This window comes from Argiope bruennichi, chromosome X2 (assembly GCF_947563725.1).
Source record: "Argiope bruennichi chromosome X2, qqArgBrue1.1, whole genome shotgun sequence".
Classification (NCBI taxonomy): Eukaryota; Metazoa; Arthropoda; class Arachnida; order Araneae; family Araneidae; genus Argiope; species Argiope bruennichi.
In genome coordinates this window covers 129,983,753-129,996,042 of record NC_079163.1, presented here as the reverse complement: position 1 = coordinate 129,996,042, position 12,290 = coordinate 129,983,753, and the positions used below count along the sequence as shown (strand labels likewise).

The 12,290-nt window shown below is 29.4% G+C and overlaps 1 protein-coding gene across 1 annotated transcript in view; it reads right to left on the bottom strand.

Moving 5' to 3' along the window:
* The window catches only part of LOC129959988 (intermembrane lipid transfer protein VPS13B-like), a 200,936-nt gene that overhangs the window by 133,957 nt on the left and 54,689 nt on the right, over positions 1-12,290 (bottom strand). Inside the window, exon 18 of the mRNA XM_056072952.1 lies at positions 10,107-10,440. Coding sequence (XP_055928927.1) covers positions 10,107-10,440 — 334 coding nt within the window. The remainder of the gene's footprint in view (positions 1-10,106; positions 10,441-12,290) is intronic.

Here is a 12,290-nt window from a genome sequence, read left to right as displayed (position 1 = left end):
CTAAATCTTTTAATAAATAATAATAATAACAAACAAAATAAGTTTTCACTATCTAGATGACGCATATTTCCCTACATACAGAGCTTATTTGTATACAGTGGTAGATTTTCACATCATAAGGCCTTAGATGCAAAATTGTTTTGAAGCTACTCGTCCAAACCAAAGACGTCAAATTGCGGTCGGCTTTACGCTGCAATATATGTCATATAGACTTTGAGTTTCTTCAGATATTTAAGATATGATATATGTAGGGGGAGTTGGGTAGATAGATATACGGGAACATTTATACAGATCCTAGATTTTGAAGATGTTTTCATTTCATCACATATATGATGTAGTAAACATTAGTGCAGTGCATAACTTTCGGTCGCGATTAATCAATGGTGATTTTCCGAACGAGGCACACCTCTAAACTTCTTATCTAAAAAAATTTTGTAACAAGTTTGTTTTTTTTAGTTTCTGCAATTAGTTATGTCCTCGGACCTGGAAATTTATTTCAAAGGCAAGAAAAGAAAGAAAAAAAATCCTTTATTTTCCTGAATAGCTTTCAGTTTTGAAATACTCTTGAGTTCGTTTTGCATAACCGCCTATTTTAAGAAAAATAATTTTAAGAGGCAGATTGATACAATTAAATCCGGACCACAATGAAATGTGTCTTCTAAGTGCATCAAAGTACCCTATTTCTATAAACACAATAATTTCTTAATTCTTCTCTTAGGTTACGTATATGTATAGAATATGTCCTTTTAATAAATTAACATTCTCGCTTTAACCAGTTAACTGTTTCGACCCATCGGAAAATGAATCGAAATTGCCATAAGCATATTTATTATATAAATATAATACATAATTAATCATAAATATAATATTAAAACAATCATAATATAATTGTCGTCATTGAATAAACTCGCCATAGCGCAAAATGTAGTACTTTTTCAATGACGAGTATATTCATCAAAAACAGTTAACAGGTTAAGATTCTTTTGGCCTGCAATATTTACAAACTGTCTGTTTTAATTATTGAGAACCCTTTAGCTGCAGGAAAGACAGATGCAGCACCTTCTTCATGCCGTAACAAGACTTGTCCTATTCTATGGAGATATAGCAGAGTAATATAGGACATTTCATGTTTTCCAAATATATAATTTCAATACTCTCGAATCTGCGAGACCTTTGTCACAAATTTTGAGTTTAAAGAAAAAGAAAAGAAGGGAGCAGGAAAAATCGAAAATTTATTCCGACACTCCCTGAAAAGAAAGGATGAAAGAATGATATAACGTAAAGGAATAGAAAAAAATGTTTGAAAGAAAAAAATGTGGGAAATTACAAACATAAAGACAGCAAGAAATATGTAAGAAAGTTTTGAATAGCCTCTTAAAAAAACCAATAATAATAATAAAGAAAAAGTGGAGGGCTTGAAAATAAAAACAGATTCCATGAATTTAAGAATAAAGATTTGTGATCTGATTTTCAGAATTTAATCATTCCAGTAATGACAATTCTTCTAATGAGATCTTGCTATTACCTGTGTTAAAACCAAGTACCATAAATTACTATTTTATCTTTACAAAGTTCGGATAAAAGATGATCATTGAACATTTTATTGAGAAAAAAAACATTTGTAAGTACAAAGATGGAGACAATTTCATTTTTTATATAAGGAAAAAACAAACCATTTGGTGTATTTGTGTCAGAGGCTGTGGAGGCGGCAGAATTTTTCCGATGAGAGGCAAACGACATTTCTTTAATTTTATCATCAAAATAAGAAACAATAATTAAATTCGTGTTTAAATAAAGTTAATTACGAAATTAACAGATAAACTAATTATCTGTTAATTAACTTTTTTTCAGGTGTTGGGGTAGTAAGAATCGTAAGATCAAACGATTAATGATAGAAAACACAAAAATCTACTAGTCACCTTCGGAGATCAGCTATTTATCAAAGATTTATTTTAAAAAATTGCAAAATTAAATAATCATGCTCCCAGGCATAACTACTCGAACTGATTTTGGAAATTTTTATTTCTTGTGAAAGTTAATGACACCTAGATGCATCATAAATAGTCCCCTATTCCCATTTTCGTGAGAAATGTCTGAAAATCTAGTTCACCGTGCATTCTCTGTGCAGAAAAACAATGACAGAATTATCCAGTCACAGACACTAGATATAATATTTTGTACACCAATTTCACTAATTTTTATTTCAAATGGAAACTCATGATTCTTAAATACATCATCAAGAATTGCCTTTAAATGGATCCCCAAATTGAAATATATCCTCAATTTCTATATATCTTTGCCATATATCCCCGATTTCGGGATATATCACAATATAAAACTTAAAGACCTCAACCCCAACAACTTAACAAATTTTGGCAATTAATTTCACCACTTTGAAGCAAAGCTAAGCAATAAAAAAGATCTATTATTACTATGCAATTATAATTTAAAATAGACTTTCCTTCACATTTTGATACCATGCATTTCATCAAAAACTGGTCGATACGATTATTTCAATACCTTAAATGAGGTCATTGATGAAGACTAGAATTAATAAGATAATTTGGTCATGCCAAACCAACTTTGAGGATTTACATCTTATCACAAGAAAGGTTTAATAAAAGTATAGTTACAATAGCATAAATAAAAATTACACAATAATAATAGAGCAATCTGTTTGGTTATTTATACTTCAAAAGGGCGAAACTGCCAAGTTGGCGCTGAAAGTTGTGGAGATCCATGAAGGCTGGGGACAGTGTACGATATCTTTCGAAAAAGGAGAGGAAGAGAGTAGATGGCCACTGATGGCGTATCCAGGGATCATAAGCACATGAAACAAAAAATATTCGAAATCAGCACAGTGGTTGTGGCTGGGAACTCTGTTCTGGGTTTCCCTAATAGACAATGTACTGTGAGATAGTGCTTTTTTATTTTCTGTCGAAAATGGAGGGTGAAGGAGGGAAGCGACTATTGATGCCATATTTGGAGGACATATCATATGAAACAAAAATTGATGAAAACGGCCCAGTGGCTGTGGCTGGTTCACAGGCTTTCCTTATTATTTTTAAAACATATAATAGCATTTTAATACATAATAGCATAATATCAAATGAAATGTGCCGACCTAATATTGAATACAAATTCTCATATTATTATTTAAATCTTATAGCAAAATAAAATGACAGCGAAAACAAGTGATAATAATTATTAATTTATTATTAAACTTGACAACTGAATGATATTTTAAGCTAGATAAATTAAACTTATGCTAAATAAATGATCACTATATAAAATGAAATCTATCAAATCTATTTTAAAGAATTTTTCAAGAAAAAGTTGGATTGTTTACCAAAGTATGATAACTCAATTGTAGTTATTACTCATAACTACAATATAATAACATTTTAACATAATAACATAATAATTTTAACATAATAACATAATAATTTTAACATAATAACATTTTTGAATTTAAAATAAAGTTATTACTCAAAAAAATTTGAGTATTAGTACGAAATTTTTTTTAATTAAAATAATCTATCTATCCGAATATTTCATTTGAAAAATATTTTCTTTTAACTGACAGTTTGTATTTCTTAATTTCTCAAACAGCTACAAGTTATTTAAAAGTGAGAATTATAGTGAAATATTCATATCTGCAGATATCTTTGCATTCCAGGTCATGTAGGAATTCTTGGCAACGAGCAGGCAGACCAAGCTGCAAAAACTGCCACTTGTTTCTCGAATCGCAGAATACCATATTGTGATGCAAAGAAATCCGTTGCAAGTCGTGTATTTTCTCTATGGCAAGAAACATGGGATTTACGCAGGAACAATAAATTGCATTCAGTTAAACCTTTTATAAGCTTGTGGCCAGTCTTACCTGTGCGTAGGAATGATGTTATATTAACACGCCTTCGTATAGGGCATACTCGGTTCACCCACAAGCACCTACTATTCGGTGACAGAGTACCTATGTGTTCCACATGTCGCACAGATATTACAGTTTATCACATTTTAATCGAATGCCCTACTTTTAATATTCATCGTAACCAGTTTTTTCACTCATCATCGTTAACTCTCACTGATTTATTGGGAGAGAACCACCATCCAAGCATTTTTAAATTTTTATATGCTATTAAATTTTTACCATACATTTAAATCTTTCAAGTGTTTGAACCATTTAATTCTTTTCATTGTAAATACATATAATTTGCTACTGTTTCCAGTATATTTTAACTATTTTATTGTTTTTGTATAACCATTCATATATTTAAATTAAAAAAAATTTTTAACCTCTTCTTTACCACATGAATGGCGCAGTTTAGCCAAGGATGGCTCTTGTGCCAGAAAAATACAAACCAAACCAAACCTTTGCATTCCAAATGTTTATAAAAAAAATTTCATAAATTTGACGTGCATCAAAAAGTAAAATTTTTTTCTTTGGGTTCAGTAAAAATTTAAACCGTGTAAACTAATCGAAAGACGCGCATATATTCGCTATATTTTCCTAACACTTAAGTCTTGAATAATAATAATAATACTCTAATTTCGCCTAGAAGTTTCACCGACAAGTGATCAAAACAGTCGATGAAAGTAACAATCCTTACAAATTTTCATCTTTCATGTTAATTTCTTAGCCGCCTAACCAAAAATGGTCAGTAACTGTGACACCTGATTCATTTAATACTAAATCCGTTATTCAGCGAAATGCAGTACCTGATTACAGTCTGAATGAACAACAATTAAATTAGATATCTAATACATTATCGATATCCTTTCATATTGAATTTTAGGACTGGTTAAAAAAAGTCGGCAAAAATGCAACATCTAACACACGAATCTCTATTTCATAAATTCAACAAAAGTAGTACAATTTAGTGGTTGAAAGAAGGATAACTGAATCAAATGTTCGATATTTTGACAACTGTATCCATCTCATCATTTATTGGCCGGGCTACTAAAAATAATAGGCAAAATATAACACCGGTTTCACTTGTCGTCATTCTAATTTTTCTACCAAGATAGTGCAAACTACACACTGAATGAATTACAACTGAGTGAGACATTTCACTGACTTAACCGTTGGTTGCCACTCAAATCTGAAAAGACAAAAAATCCCTGTGTTCTCCCTGTTTTTTCCTGGAAATGCAAAAATAGTTATAATACAGTATGATTTTAGGGAGTGGAAAAGCGAGGTAAGGAAGCAACAATTTAACATTATTTGAAATAACAGCATATTAAAAGAATTTTTACATTGACATTAAAAAAAAAATTCTCTTTATTTATTATCTAGAATTTAGCAAAGACAAAATTTATATATAAGGACGGAGGTATTTCTTTAATTATCAAAATTATAAAACACAAAACATTTTTGTTATGATACAAATCATTTAATGATTACTTAGCAAAAAAACATTACAAAGCAAAAATACTTTTTACTACTTTTAATACTTTTTACTACTTTAAATTACTTTTTTTTATTTATTCATTTTTGCCAATGTATTTGGGCATCAATTTCTCATCAACAATTTTTCATCATGTATTTGGGCATCAATTTCTGTAGATTTTTCAGCTATCAATTTCATGGAGCTAATCCTTAATAAATAAGGTACGGAATTTTTGTACGGCCCTCTGGTGTATTTTAGTTATTTAACTTTCAGTAAACAAAGGTGAAAATATTTCCGATATATCATTGAATGCATTAAAGGACGAATGTGATGCAACAAGTTTTAATGCCCATAAAAATTCTGGAACTAAAAAGTTCGAAATCATTTTATTTTAGGACATTAAATTTGACGTTTTCGGACTTGACATATCACTTTCTCCTTCATTCCTTTAGATACATAAATATTAATTAAGACTTTTTTAAACTGACACACAATCTCCCCCCCCCCCTTTTTTTGGCATGACTAATAAATGACTGTTTTCCCATATTACTTAGACTTATTATTTTCTTACAAAGCGAGCAGTACGTACGCAACAAATGGAAGGAATTCTCAAACCGTTTCAGCAAAATCAGCATTGATTTTTTTATCCGTCCCATTCGTATTAAATACGGATTTTAAGCAGCTTATTGTTTAAAAAAATTCTCTAATCTACTCTGAATGCATGATTTCTCAAATTATAAACAAACCATTCAATAAATTTTCCTCAATATTTCCTACAAAGTTATTTAAATAATAATTAACACTTTGATTTAATTCGGGAAAATATTTATTTTTATAAATCATGCATTTGATATCCATGACTTATTTCTCCTACTAGTATATGTTATGATGGAATTCTCAATAAGCGCAATTAACGGAATATCTTTCTTTGTAATGGAATTTTCACTCACTTCCTGATGTAGTTTTGTTTTGAATCTGTATATGTGTTTGCATACTCTATGACTAGACACAATTTTACTTTTTCAGAATTTACTTATGAATTGATCTATCAATTTACTTAAATACATGTTAGTGGTACCACTTGATAGTGAAAATAAGGAAAAAAAATCATTTTAAGATTCCATAATTAAAACAATAATAATTAATGACTAAAAAGTAAAAAACAATTATTTCCTTGTTTACTAATAAGCATGTTTTTTTATTAAATTTATTTTATATTCTGGATGAAAGTGAGCTAGGTATTATCAAAAATTGTTTTTAATTAAATCCCGCACTTCCTAAGGCTCATCCTACATCTTGTCATATCATAAGCGATTCAACAGTTTTAACGGCATGAAATGAAGAGAGATTATAGAGGTTCCAGGCGGGGAGGGGGGGGGAGTTGCAAAAAACGAAAATATGCTTTTAATTTTAACGTTCAAGAAAGCAAGTAGATAGTGGGCAATATGCAGCACTTGTATATTTTTAAAATCCAAAGTGTTTTGATAAAACTGGGAAAAATAAATTTTAAAACTCTTTCTTGATCTGTTTCAATTCGTAAAAGAATCTAAACATGGAAATTCACACTGAAATAAGAGCTTTTGCTACGATTTAAGTTATCTAACATTGCATAGGAGCATCGTAAGTACAATATGCAAATCTACCAATTAATGTTTATAAGAACTGGCGTCGTTGAGAAGGTAATATCAGCCATATAATGTCAAAGTTCAGAAAGTTAAATCTTTTAAAAAAATATTTTGTTATCTACACATAAGGAGAACATAATTTCGAGACAAAAATACATGTCACTGAACTTTCGACGGTTGATATGAAAGAAAGGCACGTTTAAGTGCATATTTTGTGCATTATTTTGATGTTAGGCCAGTGAAACCAATTTGTTATAAGTTTTGTAGTTGTCTTAATACCTGAATGTGAAACCAGTTGACAAGATTCAACTGCTGCTTATAGAAAAAAAATTATAATTCTTCCTGTAGATAGAACAACAGAAAAAAAGAATAACATTCACTTAAATTTGTATTATTGTGTGATTCACGAAAATTGCAGATACACCCTTCTAGGAATTGTGTGATTCGCGAAAATTACTGATACACCCTTCTAGGAAAAATTTAAACAGCTTAATTCCTTAGTAGATGGCAAAAAGTTTCTCTTCATATGTACTGTCTTTTATTTGAAATTTTATTAGTTTACTTCGTTCACATTTTGCTGAAATGCATCCCCAACATTTGTTATTAATCCATCAGTCATTGATGATAAAGTTAAAAAAGAAACAAAATGTGTTTGAAGAGTAACATCAACAAATGACACATTTCGATAATCTGTTAATAGGTGAGCTGTGCTACTTTTTTTGTGTGTGTGTGCCCCTCCCCAATAGTTCATCAGTATTTGCTAAATTTTTGCACAATTTCGAATAAATGCAATTAAAAGTTTACTATTTCAAAGAATCAATATAAGATAGAGGCTTCGAACATTTTTCAATTAATTCATTTATTTCCCCAGAATCTGGCTTCAACCATCTAAAAACTTTTTATCTTAAAAACTTTATTTGAAGAACACGGGATTCATTTTGGAATATATTAGAATTGATTATAATTTGAGAACAAAGCTATTAGAAAATAAATGGAAATAGTTTCTACATTTAAAGCTCTAAAATTATAAGAATATTTCTAGTCTCTAGATTCTTATTTAATGCCATTTATAAGGGACTTACCAGTTCTTAGATGATCAGCTAATTTCTTTTGCAACATAAAATCTAAATTCTTTCTACCAACCTTAAATATCTAAAAGATTCTTTAAATATCCCTTTAATTTTTTTAAAAAAATATTCAGCCGTAAAAGAATTATGAAATTTACAGGTTCTATTTAACACATACATTTTTTTTTTTCACACACAATCAGTCATCGATTAAAGCTGCAAAATTACAGCATCTCCTAAAATTTTTAAAACATTTATTTTGTTTTAAAATTTTTTTCTCAAGATTCAATGAATTACAAAAATAAAAAATAATAAAAGTAAAGAAAAACGAATGAAAACATAAAATCAATAAGAAGGAGAATGAAAATCAGGCCTGTCGCAGAGGCCAGTCTCAGAAGGCATCAAAATTCACTCTCTAAATAATAGCTATGAGTGAAAATGAAAGATCCCCCCTATCGGGTATAGAGGTGGCTGGACCACTCTGGATACAAACCAAGTTTGGTGTGCAGTTAACTATGTGGTACCTCTATTTTTGGCTCTTTCCTCTCCAAGGTCCATTTTCCATCCTTTATTTGGCTTTTACGTTGAATCCATGGGAAACCATCTGCTTTAATATACATTCATTTTCTTGTATTAGATAAAATTAACTCATCGAAATTAGATAATGCGATATTTTTTAAAAATATAATTAAAAAGTTTTTGGCTATTTAGGGATTAAATGCCTTCCAAAGACTCTCACACAGCAAATGATTTAATGCCGCAACTCGAGAGGTGACACTAACTCTCCAATTTGCTTGGTGCGGAAATTCGATTAGCAGCGATAAATATTGTTTTTCTTTTAAAAAACTCAGCATACATTTGAAACATCGCGTGTAAGTTTAAAGATTAATAAAGTGTGTGAATATAAAGGGTTATTATGCTAAATTTTATATGCACTCATTTTAAGTTAGAAGTAAGAAATTCAAAGCGCTACGAAATGTCTCGAGTAGCTGGGTTTTTCGCATAAAATCAGCCTCTAAGGTAAAGGGTTAATTATTTTTAAGAAATGCATTTCAAATATTTTTTTTTCTTTTGCAGCACTGAACTGATCAATACTACAGGTTTTACTATAGATTAAACAGACGATTAAGACGAGGAATTTGAATGGCTTTAAAAAGATTATACCTATGATTGATCTTCCTTTGTCTTAAATAATAAAATCGAAATTAAAAACTTTGAAAGTCAAGTTCCATACGTACATTTTAACCCAAAGTTTAAATTTTTGTTCTATACATTTAAAAACACTTTGTTTTAGATAATGTGTGGCCTTCCTTTAATTTTCGAAAACATAAAAGAAAAGATATATTTTCATTTTACAAAGGGTGAGAGGTGAACCAAGTTTTTAAATTTAATTATTTAAACAATTGCAACTATAAAACGCTGCATATCATTCAGTCTTTGTTTATTGGGCAAAATGATGACATTATATGAAACTAGATTAAACAAATGTGGAAATTCACATAAGTTTTCGACGAAATGAATTTATGAACCATATGTATATTCAATAACACAACTGATTTTATTCTAATTTATGCTGTGAACTATTGAGCTCGTTTTTATTTTTTAAGAAAGATATGTTCCATAGCAGAAATTATTTTCAAAACAACAATGATGCATGATAATAATACAGTGTGATGACATAGAACAAATTAGAAAATTTTTTCTTAATCAAAAATTTATATTAATTTTTAAAAAATCAAAACACGATTAAATCTTAAAATAACAAACTTAATTGATTTCTAGAGCTGAACAACTAATTTATCGATTTTATTTTGCCAGTATTTCATTAAATTGCAACTAAACAATATTTTTTGAATGGTCTTCCTGATTTGCTGTTATACTTTTAATGAAACGACTAACTACAGCAACAATATATATATATATATATATATATATATTTCATTTTAGCAGATGTTTTTGTCTAAATAGTTTTTAATTCAGTATTAATATCATTTATCTACTTATATTATTCAAATTTTACTTACTATTACTGCTGGACTCTGGGGAAAGTTTACCAAACACAGTGACACACAGCTTGGATAAAGCAAGCTGAATCCATATCGTCATTCTCTGGGGTGGCTTGCTTTCATCCATATTCTGTGATTTTACTTCACTGGCAGAAGTTTTTTTACAGTGACTAGCATCCCCTGCCTTCTTGTAATTGAAATTTGTTTCAGATGGCTTTATTTCAAGATTCGTCACACCATGTTCCGATACATCAGGCGTTTTAAATTTAAAATAATTTATCCATGATTCTACTCTTTCCACAAACTTAACAACATTAGACACAGTGTCGAAGCAGTGAACCAACAGTTCTGCCTAAAGAATGAAAAGAGCAATTACTGCACAATACATTTAATCACCAAGAAATATAATAAAAAAATTTACAAATAAAGAAACTGCATAGATAAAATTTAATTTAATGAAATCAGCACACAAAAATTACGGCGACATATTCTTAATACCTTAAAAATGAATCGAATAGCTTGCATTATCATGAGATGAATGAATGGAAACATCTATCGATTTCTATTCAAAACTATAAATTAATTACAACAATTATACAATTTCGAAATCTTTATATGAATGCTGTAATGGATCTAAATTTAAAACAGTATGCATTGCATGCGATTATTTCAAAGGGGTTCCCCAAATATATCAGCAGCAGGAACCTACAAGAAGCTTTTTACAGCTCTAACAAGACCAATGGAATGCATGCTGATTATATATATTTTTAATATATTATAATTTTCACACAAATAATTGTTCGAATGTCCTATTTAAATTGTTTCTAGCGGCTTAAACCCATTAATATAACAAAGATATCCTGAAAAAGGGTAGCAAAATCTCACTAAAAACTTTCGAAACGATTTTAAATTTTTTTAATTTTAAAAACATGATATATTTTAGATGAAAGATGATCAGTAATTCAAGTTCATTACACAGGTACATTTATTAATATTAAAAACGGAAAAGTATATCTTGTACAGGGTTGCCATTAAAATGTGGGGGGAAAATCCCTGTATTTCCCCCCTATGTATATGCAATATAAGAGGAAATGCGCGAACAGCACTCATGTGGTAATTATAATGGAATAACAATACTCCATAGTTTCAATAATGGAAGAAGTAAGATTTTTCAATAAATGTGAATTTAAACAAGATGTAATTTTTAAAACAGCAAAATTTTTGGACATGTGTTCACAATTTTTTACAGTATTCTTCACAGATATTAAACATTCTTCTTAAAAGCCTTCCCCCCCCCCCAGTTTTATTAGCTCGACCTAGTAATCAAGTAACTGTAGTTATTATTCCAATACCAGCCTTAGATTTTCAGGATCATTAAGCTTTATCAAAAATAAGTGTCTAATATTTTTGCTTCTTCGGTTATGCTTCCTTTGACAATGCTTTTCCTTACCTGCTTTTAAAAAAATGAAAATGTTTTCATGTAAGAGAAGCACCATTGGTTCAGATGTCTAAATTTAAAAAAAAAAAGGCTGAAGAATATTAGCAATAAAAAAGAAGCTAATTTTAATCAGAAACAATGTATCATGACAAGCTTTATAATGTTATCAGTCGAGGCAGATCCAGGAAAAGTGTTTTTTGTTTTGTTTTTGTTTTTATTGAAATGTATACATTTAAATTTTCAAACATCAAAAATTTTATAGTATTTTCCCACACACTGATCTTTTCTACTACGTTGAAAGAAAAAACTTCAAAGAAAATTCAGAAGAACCAGTAATCGGCACGTCTAATGGACTAACTTTAAATATTCTATACATTGCTCTTAGAATAACATCTACTTTTCATTCAGTAGATTTATGTTCATAGTGAAAGGCTCAACGGATTATGCATAGATCACAAGTACAGAGATCAAAAATTTTACAGTCGGTTTCGCACGGAAGTTCTTCTTTGATATGTTTTTAAATTTTTAAATTTACATTTGGTACATCCATACTAATTTGTAAAAGAAACTGTAAATAAAAAACTTGATATAAGTTCTTTAAAAATTTCGAACAATTCTTGAGCAGTATATATAATGAAATATTAAAATTACTGATATTATATTGAAATATTTAAAAATATTGATTTCCAATATCTTGTGGAGACTACTGGTTGATTCACACCAATACCTTACAATAAGATCCATTTGGTATTTTTGTGAAATGC